General features: G+C 46.0%; 1 protein-coding gene across 2 annotated transcripts in view; it reads right to left on the bottom strand.

Moving 5' to 3' along the window:
• Window positions 1–6,355: 6,355 nt before the first annotated feature.
• Window positions 6,356–23,868, bottom strand: part of LOC143501207 (activin receptor type-2A) — a 35,555-nt gene continuing 18,042 nt past the window's right edge. Inside the window, exons 2-11 of one of the 2 annotated variants that reach the window (XM_076994783.1) lie at window positions 22,419–22,626; window positions 20,233–20,342; window positions 17,475–17,629; window positions 14,219–14,362; window positions 13,935–14,078; window positions 12,919–13,064; window positions 12,600–12,714; window positions 12,113–12,251; window positions 11,670–11,800; window positions 6,356–9,777 (exon numbers count right to left, since the gene is read on the bottom strand). In XM_076994783.1, coding sequence (XP_076850898.1) covers window positions 9,583–9,777; window positions 11,670–11,800; window positions 12,113–12,251; window positions 12,600–12,714; window positions 12,919–13,064; window positions 13,935–14,078; window positions 14,219–14,362; window positions 17,475–17,629; window positions 20,233–20,342; window positions 22,419–22,626 — 1,487 coding nt within the window. In that variant the 3' untranslated portion in view covers window positions 6,356–9,582. Of the gene's footprint in view, window positions 9,778–11,669; window positions 11,801–12,112; window positions 12,252–12,599; window positions 12,715–12,918; window positions 13,065–13,934; window positions 14,079–14,218; window positions 14,363–17,474; window positions 17,630–20,232; window positions 20,343–21,907; window positions 22,129–22,418; window positions 22,627–23,868 lie in introns of those variants that run through there. The other variant, XM_076994784.1, reaches the window with a different exon arrangement.

Genomic DNA, 23,868 nt, shown 5'->3' with positions numbered 1-23,868 from the left:
ATACACACACCCACCCACCTACACCCACCACACCACACACATATACCCACACACATACACCTACCACACACACACCCTACCCAAGCCCTCTCCATCTGGAATACAAACTTTCCCACAGAATATTGATACATACGTATACACACACACAAACCCCCACACACACCCAACCACCCACCCACCCACATACCAATCCACACTCCCACACACATACACCCACACCCACCACATACATATACCCACACACATACACCTACCACACACACACACACCCACACCAATCCACACTCCCATACACCCACACCCACCACACCACATACATATACCCAACACACATACATCTACCACACACACACAGACACACCCTACCCTAGCCCTCTCCATCTGTAACACAAACTTTTCTGCAGAATATTGATACATACGTACACACACACGTGCACACATACAAAATTTTGTTTTTCGATGTTTATAGCTTACACACACAAACAATTGTTCTGGGCATTGTTCTGGTCATTGTTCTGGTCATTTTTCTGGTCATTGTTATGGGCATTGTTATGGGCATTGTTATGGTCATTGTTCTGGTCATTGTTATGGGCATTGTTCTGGTAATTGTTCTGGTAATTGTTCTGGGCATTGTTCTGGGCATTGTTATGGTCATTGTTCTGGTAATTGTTCTGGGCATTGTTATGGTAATTTTATGGTCATTGTTCTGGACATTGTTCTGGTAATTGTTCTGGGCATTGTTATGGTAATTGTTATGGTAATTGTTCTGGGCATTGTTCTGGTAATTGTTCTGGGCATTGTTCTTGTCATTGTTCTGGGCATTGTTATGATCATTGTTCTGGGCATTGTTCTGGTAATTGTTATGGGCATTGTTCTGGGCATTGTTATGGTTTTACAGGGTTCAATCTATAGTTTAATTTTCAAATTTGCACTTGATAAGTCTGTGTAAAAAGTAGTGGATGAATGACAGGCTAGGGTTTGACACACGCAACCCCCCCCCCCCCCCCCCCCCCCCCCTGCCCCGCACCCCCCCGGCCCGGGCAAAGATCGGCACACATGGAGCCAAAAAAATGAAACCCTGAAATTGAAAACTGTGGTTACATGGATTTAAACACATACTAAGTTAGCTATGAGGTGAGAAACAAGAATTTTCAGGCCAATTTAATTCGGGTCCGTGTTGACCCGAGACACCAAGAACTGTTTACCCCGTCTAACATAAGATAAGGGTTAAACATCTCCTCCTGTTCACTCAGCATCTGTGTGTAATCCATTGTTTGTTCCTGTCCACTTCTCAGAATTTGATTTTCCATCTCAGTCTGTATACTGCAGTCCAGCTTCTTTCTTATCACACTCTCCACTGTCCACTGCTGTGTTAATTTGTTCAATGTTCAGCTGTGATGCTGTACAATGTCTCGTCTTTCTCAACAAATATCTTACTGGTGTGGACTGTCTTGCCGTGCGGCCTTATATACGTTCGGTTATGTTGTGTTATGTCGTTACTATAGAAACGGAATTCTACTAACTAACAACGTCATGTGGTGTGACGTCATTTAGATTATTCTATTCATAACGTCTAAGTCAGGGGTGCACAACATACGCCTCCGTTGCGGCCCGCCGGTTGATAAATAATTTGGCCCGCCTTCTGGCTTCGTGCCTGAATTTGAACGACGAACCAACAGTGTTGTTTTTTTGGGCTACGTTTTAGTTGGGCTACCGCGGGAGTAAGTAAACATTAAGAATCGATCGCGACATAATTTGTCTCCATTTTACACTACTCGCCCCCCCCCCCACTCCCGCTCAACAATCTAAATTCGCGCCCTTCAAGCAGCTTTATATTTCATTTCTGGCCCGGCTCCTCCTTCAAGTTGAGCATCCCTGGTCTAAGTAATAAATTTATTCCCTTTAATAATAAGTTCATTATTATACATTTATTTTTTTAAGAAAAAAATATGCAGAAGTACCGCAATAAACCGCAGCATAATTACATTTGAGACTGTTCGTATCTACTGCCATTAGAAATAATTCTACTTTAAATAATACATTTAAATAAAGGAGTAATGAGATGGAATTGAATGAATTACATTAGAAAAAGAGGACCCTGGCAGCAAAGTAGATACCGGTCAAGTTTTTAATTTAAAAATAAGGGAAATTTTCCACTGGTCGCTGCGATCATTCCCACCAGCCCAATCAAGGTCCAGGACCCCTTATATTTTACACGACGTCTTCACTTTTTTGATAGAAACACCTTCTCTCTCATTACATTCATCCATCTCTGATTCGTTTTTCGGGTTTGTTGTTCCCGCTGTCAGCGCTAATCTCACGAGAACTTTTACTCGTGCTACTGTTGGTTGACACTCTCGCCAGACTAGCGACATAATTCAGTTTGGAGAGGCACTTGAATGCTTTTAAGATATATATTATAGTACAATACGGGAATTTACGGGAAAATATTAATACGGCGGGACGACGGTAAAGAGAGGGTAAAATATGATAGTTTCCCGGCCAAAACGGGAGACTTGACAGGTATGGATTTGGGATTAAAAGAAGCAGCTTCTTTTTCGTCCTCAAAACAGAAAATCAGGCCAGCACTATTGACTACAGTTGAATTTAAAACAAGGGTAAAATCAAACTATTAAAAATAAGTTTAAAGAATTTATTTCCAGATGTATGTCCAGAAGTGATGGACGCGAGACTGGGAGAGTCTCTAGACCCTTAGACTGCTCCATCTTTATGGCAATGTGGACAGGGATATAATGTGGCATTAGTATGCACTGTAAGCCCGGATAAGATGAGTTTACTTAAAAATATGAGTAAACCAGTTGCCTTAAAAATTTGTACAAAGTAATGTACAATGAAAACTTAAGTTGGTATTACTTAAAACTAGTGGTGGGCCGTTAACGGCGGTCGTTAATTTGATACTCTTATCGGGCGATATAAAAATGATCGCCGTTAATCTATTCTTAGTTGGGTTGGGAACTGGGTCAAAATGGGTAAGCAAACTATGATGACTTTCAACTTGATAGTTCAGCTCGGCTGTATTCCTAACCAAATTGCACAGTAGGGGCGAGAACGAGTTTTCAAACCTGTCAATTACAAATCGTTCGTGTGTTTACATGGATGCAGCCACGAAGTCGCCAGATTTGCTTCATGGAAAATTCATTTTTATGAACGTAAAATGTTACCGGAGCGGAGCTCGGAGCGGTCGTTTTCTGCATGGTCCTAGCGCTAGATTCGTCGCTATTTAAATATTTCTTTTTAACCGTTAAAACTGCAGAGGACCAAAACCGGCTTTTGAAAAAGTCCCCCCCAAATTACGTCCGTGAAGTTAAATGTACTAAATGTTGGCTTACATTTCAAATATCATGTTTAGCTGAATAAACATGTTATCAACCCCTTTTAATGTACAGTATGTAGGCTTACAAATTCATGTTTAACTGAATAAACCGTTGAACACGAGTAACCTACATTTTATTGAGCATGTTTTTTTTCTTCAAGTATCAAAGTAGAACAGCTTCCTCAAGCAGTCATTGATGCATTTTTGAAACGAGGCTTTTCCAGTTCGTGACTACCTGTATTAATAAGTGACACAGCTGCTGTATGTTTTGGTAGTCCGGCCCGGATTTTCTGGGACAAGTTGTTTTTTTTTCTGATCTCCGCTGCATACCGTCAGCCCGCATCAGCTCGCCCAGTCCACGGCCCGGTCCAACTCGTTCATGTGTTTACAGGCTCAGTCCGCGTCCGCGCTGAGCAGGTTAGTCTGACTGGAGCGGGGGAGGTAATAACACCGTTAAACAGCAGCGTGACTACGGGCCGGGGCCGCAGTGCGCGGCAACGGCTCCTTCACGGGCCGAGTTAAACCACCGGCGGCCCACTAACCCATTGGCCCACCCATTGGTAGTAATGTATGCCAGTCCGCCCCTGGGCTCCATTCCACCATAATGAGACTTAAGCATTGGCTTTATACACAGTACTGATATGCACAATACACACAACGCTGACTTGTGTGTAAAACCACCAGGCCCATGTCATAAAACACAAACCAAAGCTCTAGTTATTCATTCAGAATATTGGACCTTAATTCAAGATCATGCACATATAAATCTGAATTCTTCAAATGCAGCGTTAGATAAATGAGGAGAAGCCCGTGTTAAAGGCCGATAATGGTGTTTCCATGTGGCAGAACACCTTCGTGCAGCTGCTATAGCACCTCGGACGGCACCTCCTGTAACAGGGCCGCGTGCCGCCGTGTTCGCATACACAAACACAGCTCGCTGTCACTCAGCATAGCATCGTCTCTGCAGGTCTTTTTGGCCATGGGACATTTCTCCAACATCGCAATGGAAGAATGACAGCAGGAAGCAGCAGCGATAAGGGAAGAACTAGTAAAGGTCAAAGGTCAGCTGAAAATCGAGAAATGTGTGCATCTTTCGTAAAGCTCTACACCCACAGTGAAGGGACTGGGTGCTCCTGAAGGAACTCAGAAACACGCCACTATCCAGGTGCTCCTCAACCCTGCCAGGACCCTGAAGGTCAAACACTGGGACCTTCTCACATGCGGTGTACGGTCACCCGCTAACTTCAACGTGAGCACTGCAGGATGCAGACAGCCTGTGTCGGGCGCACTCGCACCTGGGATGGTGTTTGGGGACCGGCTGAGGGGCCTGGGGGGGCTTCCAGGTGCCCCTGCAGCAGGGACTCAGCACTGGGGAGAGGGGGAGGATGATGAAGGGTAAAACAGACGCTCCAGAGACGATAGCGCTGGAATATCTGAGCAGGGCAATGTTTATTTAAAGAGAGGATGTAACTCCTGCTGCAGACCGAACCAAGGAGTGACTGAATGGGGAAGGTGAAGTTCTAGTTCATTTGATTTATATGGCGCCTACAAAAACAAGCACAGCGTTGTCCAAAGGGCTGTATGTAATCCCCAGTAAATACACGTCCTCCCACTCACCGAGCGCCTCTCCAAATGAAGTGGATACATCACACATTCGGCTGCTTTCAAAAGACAGAGAATACACGCGCTTCTTAAGTATAGAATCAAGAACAGATTCGGCTGAAATGCGGCGAAAGGTTCGCTGAAATGGCACGGCCCCCTCTCTGCACGAGCTGGGATCGGGGATCCGTTGGATTCGGAGATCAACTGGGAGCGACTGTGAGGAAGATCTTGAAGACCGTGGAGCAGCGTATGGCACCAGCTCATCTGTAATACAAGAGGGCGCCCAATACATTCAGACGTTGAAAAAACATATCAATTACATCCTGTGCTACACAGGAAGTCAGTGAAGAGATGCTAAAACTGGGAAATGTGATTCTTTTGCATCTGAAACAGGACAGACTGCCCGTGAGACCGACAGTCTTCGAGACACTGAGTTTATCTTACGATTGGTTTAGTGTAGGCTAAGACTTTAAAAAGACAAAATCAGGTCAGGTTGAGGGCAGCAGAGACAATATTTAGAAACGCAATTTAACACAATTAAGTCACAATGAACATTCCCAGTGAATGTAATCTAGATTTATTTGAACTGTCCTGTCATGATAGATCTTGGCCATGTGCTCAGCAGTAATTTGCATTGCACTTTTCTAAATAAAAACTTACCTTTGAATTCAGGAATTGAGTCTTGAATTAGCTTGACTTTACAACATCACACTCCGTACAACCAATAACTTCACTCCCCTACATGCAATTGTTTCCTTCATCTAACCCCAAGAGGACCTCACCTGCAACCTCAACATCTAACCCCTAGAGGACCTCACCTGCAACCTCAACATCTAACCCCTAGGACCTTACCTAGAACCTCATCATCTAACCCCTAGAGGACCTCACCTGCAAACTCAACATCTAACCCCTAGAGGACCTTGCCTAGAACCTCATCATCTAACCCCTAGAGGACCTCACCTAGAACCTCATCATCTAACCCCAAGAGGATCTCACCTGCAACCTCAACATCTAACCCCTAGAGGACCTCACCTGTAACCTCAGCATCTAACCCCAAGAGAACCTCACCTGTAACCTCAACATCTAACCCCTAGAGAACCTCACCTGTAACCTCATCATCTAACCCCTAGAGGACCTCACCTAGAACCTCATCATCTAACCCCAAGAGGACCTCACCTGCAACCTCAACATCTAACCCCTAGAGGACCTCACCTGTAACCTCAACATCTAACCCCAAGAGAACCTCACCTGTAACCTCAACATCTAATCCCTAGAGAACCTCACCTGTAACCTCATCATCTAACCCCTAGAGGACCTCACCTAGAACCTCATCATCTAACCCATAGAGGACCTAACCTAGAACCTCATCCATCCATGCATCCACCCATGCCATCCATCAAACTGCACAAGAACAGCATGTCTGACAGAGAATTCACTTTATTGAAGGGAAGAGCATATGTTTCATCTGTACAGTATTTAACAAGCACTCCTTCTAGGCTGTTCCGAGATCAGCAGACGAGCCCCTGCGGTGTGAGAGACGATGGCGAGAAAGAGCAGTCTAGGAAACGCGGAGACACACAACGTCCAAGAGAGGTCCTCTTCTCCATCACAGAGGTAACGCGTTCAGTAGAAACAAAAAATACAAATGGAAAAACACTGCTGGCGAAACCCACGGGATCATTTCACGGTCTGTACTCACAAAGTGTCTGAAAAAAAACATGTGAATACTGACACATCCTTAGTTTTCCTGTGCCCAGGATATACAAACCTGTGAATGTTGACTTGGGTTACATAGGAGGACACAGACAGCAGCCAATCAACAGCACCCCCTAGTGGACATGTAGTGTAATACATGTAGAGTTTATGTGAGCTGTTAGCAGTGTAGTCCACTACAATGGGGACAGGGAGGCCCGTCGGATTTTGGCAGCGTGTCCACACTCACTCACCACAGCGGCAAACTGGGGTGTCCATTCTGTCCCAAGGTCAAGGTAAGAGAGGAGGGAAAACTTGTTGAGGGCTTGACATAAATTAATACAATCAAAATCTTATTACATCTAAAATAAACAGCAACAACTTAAAATGGAATAGTTAATTTAAAAAGTTTTTTTTTTTTGCTTCATGATTATCTTAAAAAAACAAAAACAAACAAATAAACAAAAAAAAAAAACCCTCATGCTATGCTGATAACCTACATACAACATTCACTGTATTTACAGCTGTGCAGGTCACTGAGGCCTTTGACAGTCTTTTGCAGATGGGACAGGGAGAAGGGCCTTCATTAGGAGAGGAAGATTGGCTTAGTTGATGGTGAAATATAGATGTTACCATTGTACACTCATAGCTTATTTTTACCCCCAACGTTTGCTCATTAACAAGGGGACTGACTGACTTGCTAAAGTGTGATCTGTGTTTTCACAGCATAACATCTGAACACTTGTGGTGCTCTTCACACACCCGTAATGCACGCACACACAGCACATCTCATTAAAGCACCGTTGTCATTCTCCTTATGTGACGAGAAAGTTTTTAGTGTGTTCTAGTATGGTTCAATCAGTGAATTACAGGAAAAATGCTGCTTTCTATTGAAGGTGATGGTTGTGTGTGTGTGTGTGTGTGTGTGTGTGTGTGTGTGTGTGTACGCCTGTATGCGTTCTGAAAACATGGCACCTGTGCCCCTTTTCAAGAATGTGTAAATAAATACTAACCAAGGTGCCCAAATGAGTGTTTAAAATGCTAGCCATGCTGTACCTGACATGGTTGCATAATTATTCTGTAAAAGTAGTGTTGAAATTCCAGAATACTGACTTAGTGTTTTTACAGTTGGGGAGAAAACGGAGAGGGTAAGAGAAAGGAGGAGCCATCAGGGCATAAGGAACTTCAACGCACTGCATGGTCATCAAACCACTGACCGTTGTGCCTGAAGACGTGAGCAGACAGGCCGAGAGGAACCCAAGGCTTCCATAGCCGAGACGAGCACCAGGCAGAATGGGGAGAGAGGGAGAGAGAGAGGGGGGGGGGGGGGGGGGGGGGGGGGGAGTCAGAGAAGAACTGAGAAGGGACATTACCTGAGGTAAATGCTCACCCAGTAAAAAGTTTCAGGGAACCCAACACAGGCAGTCTCTGTGTGTGTGTGTGTAAGAAAAATCAAAGGAATGAGATACAATAAAACAAACTAAAAGAACCAAGAGAGAGCAGACAGACACCTTAAAATCAGACCGTCATACAGCAAAGTGACTCTACAAATGACTAAAACCACAATATTCCCCTTCACAGCCAGGATGCTGCTTCCTACAGCCTAGGCCAACAGAAGGACAAAATGCTTGAAATACACCAGACGGAGAGAAAATAAAACAAGTATTGTGTAGTGACACGGAAAAGCAGCAAACCGCATGAGCATGTGGGCTGAGGTCAGAAATGCTACAAAGAACCGATTCAATTAAGCAACTGAGTGTGTAATTCAGGGCGGTGGGAGGGCGGAGTCAGTAAAGTAAATGAAATCCAAAGTCTCGAGCGAAGCCCAATCAGTGTGCAGGAAGCCGTTATTACTCTGTACTGCACTGGGAATTTGTCTTGGCATTTTATGTCAGGTAACACGTGCTTCCCACAATGCACCAGTTCAGGCCCACCAAAACGTACGGCGTTATTGATAACAGTGGGGAGTCAAATTCCTCATGGAGCCGAACGGGTCCGACTTCAAACGGCGTTTGTTGCCCCCGTGTCGGGTTGGAGTGATTCCGATCTGAACGCATTCGTAGAAGAGCTCGGGACCCGTGTATATGGCTGCGGATGTGATTGGCTGGTTCTTGTTCGGTCTGAGGGCCGCCTCCCCTCCCTTCCGACCTCTTCTGACCTCCTGATCCACGCTGGTTACCGGAGTAACGTGGGGGCACATGGTGGATGTGACATCTAGCCGCTTAAGGAAGGACCACACCTGCAGCAATGCTGCGTGCTGAAGAGCATTCTCCAGTGCACGCGGTGTGTGTGTGTGTGTGTGTGTGTGTGTGTGTGTAGCAGTAGTTCACTGGACATTCAGAAGCATCTCTGTATTTGCATCACAATAATCAAACACACCAGAAGAAGAAAGGAAAGCAAATGTAGTGAGTTCATAGAGTTATTAGAGTTATTAGAGTTCATACTTTTGCCCTTTTGATGCTAAAATCAAACTTGTTTTTTTCCTTTTCTTGTTTGTGATAAAAGTCTTCACTCTTCTTAAAAAATACTCACAACAAAACACTAAAATGGTCAGGGAGCCGTTCGCCTGTACAAAATAAGAGTTCAGGTACAAACACGACTTCCTTCTGCGTCCGTTGAGAAGGTCCTTCCTGTGTGTGTGTGTGTGTGTGTGTGTGTGTTTGATTATAAAAAAAATCTCCAGAAGCACTGGAGTCCACATGGAGTAAACTGTCTCTCCAACACGCATGTACCCTCTGACCCCATCAACCCCCCCCACACAAACACACACACATATATATACACACACATATACACACACACACTCTCCACCGGGGGGGGGCTAGGGATACTTCGGACGTACGCTAGGTCACCCCAGCTGAGCCGCTCAAGTCCCGCCCACAAACCCAACGCCTCACACACACACGCACGCGTCATCCTGCTCCGGCAGTCTGACTGGCCAGCGGGACTGCACATCATAGGCTGGACTCCTTGGGTGGGTAGTCCAGGTTGGTCACCATGGTGACAACGGTGAGGATGTCGTCGGGGGCGATGAGGTTGGTCTGTCGCTGCATAGTGATTATGCGCTCCTCCACACAGCCGGCGGAGAGACGAGCTTCAGCCTCGTGGTCCCAGCACTCCTCGATCGTCTCACATAGCATGGCCAGACCCTGTACACACACACACACACACACACACACACACACACACACACACACACACACACACACACACACACACACACCATTACAGCACAGCCAGGCTACGGCTAAATTTTAGCAAAATCTTTGGATGATCAATAGTTTGGATACAAGCACATAGGTCTGTTGCGATAATTACATTATCGACTTATCGTACGATAATTTTTTTTTAACGATTTAGCGATTATTTTTGCTGATGTCGATAATTGGCCATTGGGTTTCCGCGCAAATTTGTTTACATGAGAATAAACCGCAACTACGTGAGATTTCAGAAAAGCACGCAGTGCTGCTCTCTCGCCCCTCCCCCCTTAATGGAAGATGAATCTGTGGTCAGAGAGAGACATCTACAGGTTAGGAAATGAGTGCAGTACACGGAGAGCGTATGCGTCAATAACAGTGCCTCCACACACACACAGGTGGAGATGTGTTAACTCTCGAACGTATTCGAGGCTAATAGGACTCAAAATGATTCGAAATAATTCACTTTTTAATCACATTATTATTTAATGGTTGTTTATTATAGTGACCGTAGTGCGCAACTCAGGTTTGAAAAGTGCTGGAATTTGTTTGTTTCACCACAAATCTGACTGAATAGTTCTCTTGTATCACGTTAACAAATACGAGCCTCTTGTAATTCCAGGACGAAACATGAGAGAACGTGAAGACATTAAGATTGGGTGTTTTGAAAATAAACCACCATTAAATAATGTGATTAAAAGCGAATTATTTCGAATCATTTCGAGTACATGTATAAATACTTAATTAAGTTTATCGTGCTGGGAAATACTGAAATGGACCTTGAAAGTGACGTACAAGTGCTTTAATTCCACCTTGTTTAGGTGTATGAACCCTGCAAACATGACTTTGTTCATTGCGCTGAGGCGCGGCACGCGCAAAGTTACAAAATTCGAGAGGTGCACAAACTAGCGAATAGACAACGCGCGAGGCCCTCGCGCATGGACGGAGCCACTGCGATTACGTCATTTTCGCCGTGCGGACCCTCGCGCCGCGTCAAATATAAACCAGGCTTTACTCTGCCACTACAGATATGTGGTCAAGCTCAAATATGACCCCATACATGAGCTTTACAATTACATTACTGCAAACTGTTATAATTGTATTATTATGCTACTATATCAGGGTATCTGCACATTTTAAAATCTCAAATTCAATGACTTTTAAGACCTTTTTAATACCTCTCACAAGGTATTAATACCTCTCACAAGGATGCAGGTGTGTTCCACATCGTTGACGGGGGGGGGGGGGGGGATGGGGCGAACGAGAATTGTTGACGGGGGGGGGGGGGGGGGGGGGCTGGGCCGTCTGGCTGACGACAATTGTTGACGTTGTTGAGGACGTATACTCAAGCGCTAGATCTAGCACTAGGACCCTGGAGCGGTGGTTATTTTCTGCATGGTCCTAGCGCTAGATTCGGCAAAGTTCACATCGCGCCAGAACAACTGAACAACACACACTTATAATAATTTAATGCCTCCCCTCATAAAATTCCAGACATTTTAAGACATTTTTAGGCCTTGAATATGGAAAACTAAATTTAAGACATTTTAAGACTTTTTAAGGACCCGCGGGTACCCTGCTATATTATTATTGTGGCACATTGTCTTAAAGCTCCTTTGGGGAGCCCAGAAGCAAGAAAAAATTCTATAATGGCACTTTAAAATGACAATATTATCGTTCATCGCAATAATTTCTGTGACAATATATCATTCTGAAAATTTTATCGTGACAGACCTACAAACACATGGTTGCGTGTATGTATGCGTGCGTGTGTGAGCGTGTGTACGTGCGTGCGTGAGTGTGTGTGTGTGTGTATGTATACGTGTGTGCATCTGTGCACTCACCGTGTGTTTTTGCCAGTACTCCCTCAGAGAGGGTCTGAGTTTCTTGTGTACGACGACCTCCTGCATGTCCTCTAGTGAGGGGTGCAGACCCACCTCCTCCTCAAACGGCAACGCATACTCATCTACTGGACCTGCACGCACACGCACACACACACACACACACACGTATGAAAGGCAGGTCAGCGGGATCATGTTCTGTGAGTTAAACACTAATCTCACATAATCTCCAACCCCACTATCATTCACACACACACAGAACATGCCAAGTGTGTGTGTGTGTGTGTGTGTGTGTGTGTGTGTGTGTGTGTGTGTGTGCGTGTTTGAATGGGTGCGTGTGTGTATGCGTGTGTGTGTTTATGCGCGTGTGTGTGTGTTTATGCATGTGCATGCATGCGTGCGTGTATGTGTGTGCGCGCATGTGTGCGTGCATGTGTGTGTGTTACCGTCAGCAGCTGTGCAGCGTGATAGCAGCTCCCACAGGACGAGTCCCACAGCGTACATGTCGATCCTCAGGAAGGCGTCCCGCTGGAAATTAATGGCTCCTTCCAACACCTCGGGAGCCATGTAGCGTCGCGTACCCACCTAGGACACACACACACACACACACACAGATACATACACACACAGATACACACACACACAGATACACACACACACAGATACACACACACACACACACACACACACACACACACACACACACACACACCAGAGATACCATGCTGCACCTTAAACAAAGACAGTAAGCCCCGATGACAGTGAAACCTAAAGAGATTCTAGGTGCCCTGGTGTGTGTGTGTGCGTGTGTGTATACGCGTGTGTGTGCGTATTTGTGTATGCGCGCGTGTGTGTGTGTGCATATTTGTGTATGCGCGTGTGTGTGTGTGTGTATTTGTGTATGCGCGCGTGTGTGTGTGTGTGTGTGCTCACCTGTCCGTGGGTGTCACCTGCAGATTTTCCTGCCTCAAATTTGAGTGCCAGGCCAAAATCAGCGATGCAGGCAGTGAGAGAATTCTTCAGAAGAATGTTCTTACTCTTCATATCTCTGAGAGAGAGAAAGAGAGGGAGGGAGAGAGAGGGACAGTGAGAGAGAGGAAAGAGGGTGTGAGAGAGAATGTAAAAATATATACCAACAACAACAACAACAACACACAAATGTCAGGAACAAACAGCCAATGAGGAATGGGCACATGAAATAAGAACCAATAAAGGCAGCTCATTGGTTGTGGGAGCAGCCAATGAAGAGCACCTGTGTGCGACGGCAGGTTTGTGTCCATCCTTCAGGCCCGGGATGTCCTCGTGAAGATACGCAAGACCATGAGCAAATGTCTGAGCGATGTGACACAACTCATTCCACGACACCAGGTTCGCCTTCAGGTAATCTGTTAATGAGCCCTGAGAGAGAGAGGGAGAGGGGGAGAGAGAGAGAGAGAGAGGGGGAGAGGGGGAGAGAGAGAGGAGGAGAGAGAGTGAGAGAGAGAAGGAGTGAGAGAGAGTGTGAGGGATAGAGAGAGAGAAGGAGTGAGGGAGAGAGAAAGATAGAGAGAGAGAAGGAGTGAGGGAGAGAGAAAGATAGAGAGAGAGGGGAATAGAGAGAGAGAGAGAAAGGGAGAGAGGGAGAGAGAGTGTGTGTGTGGCAGAAACAGATGCAAGTAAGGCTATGGCCACCAGAGGTCAGAAGTGAGCTTAAGAATGAATAGGGCAGCATTACCCACCAACAAGCTCAACAGTGTTTGAATAGTGACCTACAACTGTCATGAGGGACTGTACATGTGTGTGAGTGTGTAGTGTGTTTTCGAATGGTGAGCTTTCATACATTCTGTGTGCATGTATGTATGTTCTCTATACTTTGTAAATGACCATATTATGAACTGTTAAAACTAAGTTCAGCTGTGATGAGTTACAATTGTTGCATTTTCATCATGTGTTTGTGTGTGGGTGTGGTGTGTGTGGTATGGATGTGTGTGTGTGTGGTGTGGGTGTGTGTGTGTGTGTATGTAGGGTGTGTGTGTGTGGTGTATGTGTGGGTGTGTGTGTGTGCGCGCGTGTGTGTATGTATGTGGTGTGTGTGTGTGTGTGTGTGTATGTGTATGTGGTGTGTGTATGTGGTGTGTGTGTGTGTGCACGCGTGTGTGTATGTATGTGGTGTGTGTGTGTGTATGTGTGTGTATGTATGTGTGTGTATGTATGTATGTATGTGTGTGTGTGTGTGTGTGTGTGTGTGTGTGTGTGTGTGTGTGTGTATGTATGTGTGTGTGTGTGTACCTTCTCGTGGTATGTGGAGATGAGCCATAATTCTATGTCCATCCCGTTTCCTCTTTTCTCGGCTCCGATGAAGTTGAGAATGTTTTCGTGTTTCATCCCACTCAGACTGTAAATCTCATACTCATTCTGCCACGACAGCTTGTTCTGGGGGAGCGCACACACACACACACACACACACACACACACACACACACACACACACACACACACACACACACACACACACACTTAGTTCTCGCAAAGAGCCGTCGGCCCTGCGTGTGCATGCGAGCACAAGCACTTACCTGGATGGGAAAGATTTTCACTGCCACACATTCATTAAGTAGCTGTGCCTTCCACACACAGCCGAAGCGCCCCCTAGCTTTGATCTCCAGCAACTGCAGTGGCTTCTGACCCAGCAGGGGGGAGGGCGGAGTCGGCCCAGGGTCCTGCACACAAGTCAGGGACCAATCAGCACACACTGCACAAGCAAAATGGGCAACACAACCAATCAGATTCTGATGATTGATGCAAACCCACCAATCGACAGACTTAACATCTACTCTGTATTCTGCAGCAGTGATCCTACAGCAGACTGAACCTAGATCGGACTGAACCAAGATCGGACTGAACCTAGATCAGAAGGGACCATCCAGACCTACATAAACAAACATCTCAGACAGGAGCACCAAGCCCTTTAGAATCCAAAGTTCATGCAGTAATGACAACCGGTAAAGACAATAGGTTTCAATAACCCAGCAATCAGACAGGAGTGTCAAAGCTCCTGTCCTACTCAACACACAGGAGGATTGTGGGTAATATAGACCCAGAGAAACACAGACCGTGTACCAGCACCCGTACGTCACTACTGTTTCCTCACCCATGTTTGCCAAAAGTGTAACTTGAAAACAAACTTATCTTTCCAGGACACTTTTCCTGAACAACAAAAAAAACACTTTCAGTCATTTAAGTGCAAACCCACATTGCCCAGTGTTGTCCAACAGAATGTGTGGATACGCCGGAGATGCACGTTGCTGGTTATTTCTGCTGTATTCATACTGACTGAATAGCAAAAACCAAAAAAGGGGAATATGTCACCATCATATGGGGAAAACGAACATACAGGGACAGACAGAGACAGACAGGGACAGGGACAGAGAGACAGGGACAGACAGGGACCTAGCCCTTTTCCACCAACAACGAACAGGAGCGTTTCAGGTTCACGAGCCTCATCATGAACAGGCTGGTGCACTTCCACCGAAGTGACAGGGTCACGGAACCACAAAAGGCTGTTGGCGGACCCGAGGAGCAGCGGGTTCTTCAGCGTGAACCGTGACGACGTGTGGGGCGTGTCGAGACGTAGAGGACAGAGCCCTCGCCTGCTGTGCGGGACGGGGACGTTGTCCAGCACACTGTGCTGTGCTCAATGGCGTGCGGGACTCCAGGCCAGAAAGACCAGTGCACACTGAGCGTGGGTGAGGTCAGTTTGATTAAACGCCGCCTATTGTCCCGTTGGTCATATCAACGTTGTTCATCTCATCACCAAACCTTGCTTGATTTTTGGATTAAACCAAACAAGTTCACAGGTGATCTATATGACGGCACTGCACATGACGCAATCATGGACCCGACAGAACCGGGTTTAAACGCGGGCAGCTGCCCTGATAGCGCCAAGAGTGAAGAGCAAATCGGATCAGTTCCAGCTCCTCGTTGGTGGAGAAGAGCTAACAGACAGAAGGTCTGGCGTGTGGCACTGATCCATGCAAACATGAACCAGGCCCGCAACTTAACGAGAAAACAAACCCAAGGCTCTCGGTGAGGAGAGGAAATCAAAGCGGTGTGACAGAATGAACAGAACCGTGACCAAACCTCTAGGAACCGGGGCAGCCAACAGTGATTAAAGGGAGTTCATGAATGAATGAAACTTATCTTACCTCTATCATTATTTGAAAGGCGTGCTAGCGAAAGAGAAGAAAGGCAGAAGGAGTTACTGCACCCTGTGTGGTGGAGCGGATGAGGAAGAGGATGGGTGAGGAAGAGGATGGGTGAGGAAGAGGATGGGTGAGGAAGAGGGTGGGTGAGGAAGAGGGTGGGTGAGGAAGAGGGTGGGTGAGGAAGAGGGTGGGTGAGGAAGAGGATGGATGAGGAAGAGGGTGGGTGAGGAAGAGGGTGGGTGAGGAAGAGGATGAAGAAGAGTGACACGCATCTGTGGCAAGCACGTGATGAACAAACATGTAATAGCGTTAGGAGAGAGAGAGAGAGAGAGAGAGAGAGAGAGAGAGAGAGAGAGAGAGAGAGAGAGAGAGAGAGAGAGACAGGGGGGAGAGAGAGAGAGAGAGAGAGAGAGGGAGAAAGAGGGAGAGAGAGAGACAAGGAAAGAGAGTGAGAGAGAAGGAGAGAGAGGGAAAGAGAGACAGAGAGAGAGAGCGAGAGCAGCTGAGAGCTAAACTTGCATACTCCAAGTAAAATGCAGACATGTGCGTCTCAGTCTACAGACCTGCTACAGTCTACAGACCTGCTTAAGGGATAAAGATCTGGATCTTCCAGCCAATCAGCACGGAGCATGGAGCAAATCTGCATTATTGATTCAACATTCTCTTACAAGACCTGATCTCTCTCTCTCTCTCTCTCTCTCTCTCTCCCCCCCATCTTTCCTATTCATCCTTCTATCCTTCCTCACCTCTCTCTCTCCTCTATCCTTCCTCATCTCTGTGTCCATCCTTCCTCATCTCTCTCTCCTTCCTCATCTCTCTCTCTATCCTTCCTAATCTCTCTCTCTCTCTCTCTCACACACAAACACACACCTTTATAGAGCTTGTAGTCCACGCTGCATTATTTATCTGCCCCTTGCATCACCCTATGCACTCTGCGGGTATGTGAGTAGCTGTGTGTGTGTGTAGGTGTGTGTGGGAGAGAGAAATAGAACCTGTGTGTGTGTGTGTGTGTGTGTGTGTGTGTGTGTGTAAGAGGAAAAGCAGAACCAGTAAGAGAACAGTACATTTGCAGAAAGCTTGCTCACAAAAGCACACAGCCTACAGGCCACCAGCCATGAGAGGAGTAGTGTTCACACTCACACACACTTTAATTCAGTTCTTGGTTACTTATATCAAGTATTAAAACAAAAGATTCACACACAGACACAGACACACACGCGAACTCAGAATGTGTGTGTCACTTTCCAGTCACACACTAACCACAAATCCTCTGTAAAAGTATTCAGACTATGAAGTTCAGATTCTTAAGTGCTATTATCCAGGAATTTTAGTCCCTTTATGACAAATCTTCATTTTCATTCTGTGGACAGTAATTCACCATGTACAGAACAAAGAGTTGATTACAGCCACACCCACTACACCATTTCCTGTTATATTTCCACATGTATTCAATTATCAACATTGTTAGTGATCACCAATATTCCCTGCAACGTCTCTCATGACTACACGATCCTAGAGAAATAACACATCACAGTCACAGGTATAAACGACCAGACCTGTCGCAACACTGCAGCGTCAGTACGTCTCTTTAAGGAGGTGTGTGGGCGGGAGCAGGGGGCGTGGCTACCTGCGTGGGCACCAGCACAGGTGGGTATGCCAGCTTGTGGTGCCGATACATCCAGAAGGAGAATAGAAGGATGGCGGTGATGCCCATGATGGGCACCAGGGAGTAGAGCAGCGTGTTGAACAACTTCGGCTTGATCGTGCACGGACCTGTCGTGGCTGCAAAACACACACACACACACACACACACACACACACACACACACACACACACACACACACACACACACACACACACACACACACACACACACACACACACACACACACACACACACACACACACACACACACACACACACACACACACACACAGTGAGAGGGGGCAGGGCTTCAGTCAGCGTGGTATTTGAAATGTTCCTGATTGGCCACTGAGCTGAGCACGGCCGACCTGAAGCGACCTGAAGGCGCTAGTGCACGTGTGCGTTCAGAATAAGGGCGCTAGTGCACGTGTGCGTTCAGAATAAGGGTACCAGGTCATGAGTGAGTTTAGAATAAGGTTGCTATGGCAAGTGTGCATTTACAATGAGGGCACTTGGGCAAGTGTGCATTTACAATGAGGGCACTTGGGCAAGTGTGCATTTACAATGAGGGCACTTGGGCAAGTGTGCATTTACAATGAGGGCACTTGGGCAAGTGTGCATTTACAATGAGGGCACTTGGGCAAGTGTGCATTTACAATGAGGGCACTTGGGCAAGTGTGCATTTACAATGAGGGCACTTGGGCAAGTGTGCATTTACAATGAGGGCACTTGGGCAAGTGTGCATTTACAATGAGGGCACTTGGGCAAGTGTGCATTTACAATGAGGGCACTTGGGCAAGTGTGCATTTACAATGAGGGCACTTGGGCAAGTGTGCATTTACAATGAGGGCACTTGGGCAAGTGTGCATTTAGAATGAGGGCACTTGGGCAAGTGTGCATTTAGAATGAGGGCACTTGGGCAAGTGTGCATTTAGAATGAGGGCACTTGGGCAAGTGTGCATTTAGAATGAGGGCACTTGGGCAAGTGTGCATTTAGAATGAGGGCACTTGGGCAAGTGTGCATTTAGAATGAGGGCACTTGGGCAAGTGTGCATTTAGAATGAGGGCACTTGGGCAAGTGTGCATTTAGAATGAGGGCACTTGGGCAAGTGTGCATTTAGAATGAGGGCACTTGGGCAAGTGTGCATTTAGAATGAGGGCACTTGGGCAAGTGTGCATTTAGAATGAGGGCACTTGGGCAAGTGTGCATTTAGAATGAGGGCACTTGGGCAAGTGTGCATTTAGAATGAGGGCACTTGGGCAAGTGTGCACTCCAAGGAGTGATTCCTTTGCCACCAACACTTTGGTTCAGAATATTAACCTGGACCTTGTTCTCCTCATAAAGCTGTTTTGCCTAAATAAGTCCTGAGCTGAAGTGATCCAAGGCTGCGGGGTCACTGTGGGTCACTGCGGGGTCACTGTGGGTCACTGCGGGGTCACTCTGATGATGACTGCGCCCCCTACAGGAGGCCATGCTGTAGTTATTTGTAAGGTAAAGATGTTGTCAATCAGGGGTCTGAAAACACCGGATTCTTTTAGCACAACTGTTATAAATAGAAGTGCTAATTAAATCTTTTTGAAGGAACTTTAACGAAAACCCTGGGGCTAAAGGATGGTGGCAGTGGGGGGGGGGGGGGGGGGGGGCAGATGGGAGACAGTGGGGCACTGTGGGGACAGGATGGGTGATGTACATAGGGCTGTACACTGTGGTGGTGGGTGATGTACATAGGGCTGTACACTGTGGTGGTGGGTGATGTACATAGGGCTGTACACTGTGGTGGTGGGTGATGTACATAGGGCTGTACACTATGGTGTACAGAGGTGTGCGAGTGTTGGGAGTGAGTGAGTGAGTGAGTGAGTGAGGGAGAGAGTGAGAGAGTGAGTGAGGGAGAGAGTGAGTGAGGGAGAGAGTGAGTGAGGGAGAGAGTGAGTGAGGGAGAGAGTGAGTGAGGGAGAGAGTGAGTGAGGGAGAGAGTGAGTGAGGGAGAGAGTGAGTGAGGGAGAGAGTGAGGGAGAGAGTGAGGGAGTGAGTAATATACTTATTCCAATGTGTAGGGCATGCTCTGGGATGAAGTGAAAGTGTGTGTGTATGTGTGTGTGGCTCGTGTGTGTGTGTATATTTGTGTGTGTGTGTATATTTGTGTGTGTGTGTATATTTGTGTGTGTGTGTGTGTGTGTGTGTGTGTGCCCGCGTGTGTGTGTGCCCGCGTGTGTGTGTGCCCGCGTGTGTGTGTGCCCGCGTGTGTGTGTTTAAACTGGTCAGGTTCTGTGTGTCAACAGTGCTTCAAGCACAAGATTATGGCAATGGCAAAATATTCCAGCACTATGTTTGCTTGCCTACACCAGATACTAAAATCATCACTAACTAACTAGCAAAGGTCTAGCCTAACCGCCTCTGAATTAACGTATTAATAAATATCCTGATCACAGACTGTCCAGAAACCAGATGGAACTATGACCAGTTCAGGAACAAATGATGAGAGAAGTGTGTGTTTCCCTGCGTCTTCCAGACTGTAGAGGAACGTACTACGACAAACGACAGGTACTGATAAAGCAGTTACTGTCCAACTAGACCCAGAACAGGAGCTGACGGCCAATCTGTGTGTACAAAGTTACAGAGAGGTACAGAGAGTTATTCTTAGAGCACGAAAACCTCACAGCCTGTGGAGCGAATGTGTGTGTGTGTGTGTGTGTGTGTGTGTGTGTGTGTGTGTGTGTGTGTGTGTGTGTAAAACTTACTCTGAACAGCGTGGGTATCTGGGCTATAGTAAATCTTCTCATTACACATGTTCCCCTCACAGCAGCAGAAGAACACTTCTGGACTGTCCTTCCGCTCCAAACACTCACTGCTGCAGGGTCGGGTGGAGAGGGTGGAGGGGGGGGAGAGGGGGGGGGGTGGAGAGGGTGGGAGAGGGTGGAGAGGGTGGTTAAGTGTGTGTGTTTTACAGTGGTCATTGCTGCTAGCATTCTGTCCATTATTCAAGTGCAGAAAACCCAAAGAAGAGAGCAATGCTCATTAAAACACACACATAGGCACACACACATAGGCACACACACATAGGCACACACACACACACACACACACACACACACACACACACACACACACACACACACACACACACACACACACACACACACGTCCTCTCTCTTTCTGCACTCTCTCTTTTGGCACTCCACACTATAAACCAGAGGTGGGGACTCGAGTCACATGACTTGGACTCGAGTCAGACTCGAGTCATTAATATTAAGACTTGACTTTTTTTTTTGACTTTTTTTTTTGACTTGACTTGAAAAAATATTCAGAGACTTAGACTTGACTTGGACTTTTACACCAATAACTTGGGACTTAAATTGGACTTGAACCTGTTTACTTGCAAAGACTTGATTTTTTTTACCCCAAATCTAAATTTTAAAACGCATATTAATATTTATAAAGTGCACCCCATTAATTTCATTTCCGTCCTTCTGACGCAGACCAGTCCTCTGCTTTTCCACACTCTGTACGTGTGTGTGTGCATGAGCTGCAGCACAACCAATCAAATGGGGGGTTGGCGAACGTAAATTTTTACCGGGCGGGGTGTAAAATGGACACAAATTAAGTATTATATCGCGATCGATCGATCGCCAGTGGTTGGTGCCAGAGCGAACTAGTAACTCATTGAATCATAGATGTGGATCAGAGGTAAATAAACTAGAATTTTTCCGGCGTGAGAAATCGGATGTGTGGCGTGAGAGCGTGTGAAGACGGTCAAATGCATGTGTCTCACGCTCAATGCGTGAGAGTTGGCAACCCTGGGTTCTGTATCTGAACTCGGGGAAGAGAGCCTCTCTCTGTCACCATCATAATATCCAGTTCTATCTCAGCAGTCAATACAAAAAAAATATACCTGCAACATTAGTAAAAAAAAAAAAAAAAAAAAAAGACTCGAAAGGACTTGAAATTCCAAGTTTCAGACTTGGGACTTGACTTGACTATTGCCTGTCTTGACTCGAGACTTGACTTGACTTGAGTGTCTTTGCTTGAGACTTGACTCGGGACTTGAGGTATAAAGACTTGGACTTACTTGAGACTTGCAAAACACTGACTTGGTCCCACCTCTGCTATAAACTGCTAAACAAACGATTCAGAGCAAATTCGTTACAGCTGACAGTTGTGCAGTCATCTGGGTGATGGGGCTCCTGCTGCAGACTGCCACACACAGGAAGAAAACCCCCCAACGCTGAACACATAGTGCCCTTGCTTTATAAAACACGGTAGAATTTGCATTTCTCAAGTGATAATGAGTCTTCGCTGGTCGAACCTGGTATAACCTGGTATTATCTTGGTGTAGGAGACCTTCTGGACCATCTTGATGGAACTCAGTTTCATATACTCATATACCTGCCGTACCAGTTATAAAAGCACATATACCTGTCGTAGCAGTTGAAAGAGCTCATGTACCCATCATAGCGATCATAAGAGCTCATATACTTGTCGTAGCGGTAATAAAAGCTCATATACCTGTCGTAGCGGTCGTAAGAGCTTATATACCTGTCGTAGCGATCATAAAACCTCATATACCTGTCGTAGAGGTCATAAAAGCTCATATACCTGTTGTAGAGGTCATAAAAGCTCATAGACCTGTCGTAGCAGTTGTTAAGAGCTCATATACCTGTTGTAGAGGTCATAAAAGCTCATATACCTGTCGCAGCGGTCGTAAGAGCTCATATACCTGTTGTAGAGGTCATAAAAGCTCATATACCTGTCGTAGCAGTTGTAAGAGCTCATATACCTGTTGTAGCGGTCATAAAAGCTCATATACCTGTCGTAGCAGTCATAAAACTTCATATACCTGTCGTAGCAGTTGTAAGAGCTCATATACCTGTCGTAGCAGTCATAAAACTTCATATACCTGTCGTAGCAGTTGTAAGAGCTCATATACCTGTCGTAGCAGTTGACATCGTCCAGCCAGCAGCCCTGCTTGACGATCTCGATGGTTCCTGAGTTGTTCTTCCAGGTGGAGAAACAGTGCCGCCGTTTGTCTTTCTCCCCGGAGCACGTCTCGATCCCGCTCCGATTGGACCGGTCCTTCTCCCAGCTCGAGTTGTAATACACGCACTCCCGTGTTTCTGATCGGCCCAAGATCGCTCCTGGGGGGGAGCAGGAAGGGGACACGTCTTAACCAAAACATAATACAACCGACTTTACTTGACACAACACAGTACCTGTTTTGCTACGACACACAATAAAATACAATTCCTCTTGGTACCATACAAATAAAAAACACTGTTGATACAAAGAGCAAAAACGTTTTCCATTAAAAAAAATTCCATTAAACTACCAAATTCAAGCAGATGCTAAACAGGTATTAAAATAAAACCTTATAAAAAACATCTTAAAGTTTTTGATCACTAAACAACAGGAAGAATAATATTATTTATTCTCTCCACAGCAGGTTGTCTACAGCACTGGGGCAACCCTCAGAGTGCGTCCACTAACGAGGCCTGGGTGATGGGCTATAATTGGCTACAGAGGATGAATTACACGTGACCCGATGCCGACTTCTCACGTGCGATAATCATCCATGTTGCAGAGAGAAGCAACGTGGAGATTTTGCATGGAAATTACCTGCCTTGCCACCCCACTGTAACCATGACAACACAACACGCCATTTTTAATATCAACTTCTTGAAAGAGCTCCATTCTAACAAAAAAGAGTTCACGCCAGTTTAAAATGGTAAATTAGTACTAGGTCAATAGTACCAATATGTCCTATGAAATTAGCATAAGTAGCACACATTATCTGAGTAGGACCTTTCCAGACACGCTGGGAGACTGGGTGGCTTGTAAATTAGGAAACTGTTATTTACTGAAACTGACAACTGAGTTGATAATTGTGGAAAACATATATAAAATAATATCAGGACAGTTCACATCAGTACATATCAAAAAATGTAAAGTAAAATCGGGATGTAGTCAACATTTAAAAACAAACTAGCTGTTGCTCTCATATGCTAATGGTTATGAGGTGATATTATTGTTTATCAGAAGACGTCCTATTGCTCAGCCGTATTGTGCACAATACAAAAGCATTCTGCCCTCATTTGGACACAAGACACCAGAGAGAGCCACAGATATTAGAGACACAGAAAACGATCAGTGTTACATGTACCTTTAGGTCTGGAGTATATCCATCCAAACCTCCCACAGGAGAAGACTGACTCCACGACACACACACACACACACACACACACGAAAACATACAAACACACACACACACACACACACACGAAAACATACAAACACACACACACACACACACACACACACAAACTCTCGCTTACGTGCACGCAAACACACACACACACACACACACACACACACACACACAC

Source organism: Brachyhypopomus gauderio, unplaced genomic scaffold (assembly GCF_052324685.1).
Source record: "Brachyhypopomus gauderio isolate BG-103 unplaced genomic scaffold, BGAUD_0.2 sc162, whole genome shotgun sequence".
Lineage (NCBI taxonomy): Eukaryota > Metazoa > Chordata > Actinopteri > Gymnotiformes > Hypopomidae > Brachyhypopomus > Brachyhypopomus gauderio.
Note: the sequence above shows the minus strand (reverse complement) of the source record. Positions and strands in the feature narration are given on the sequence as shown.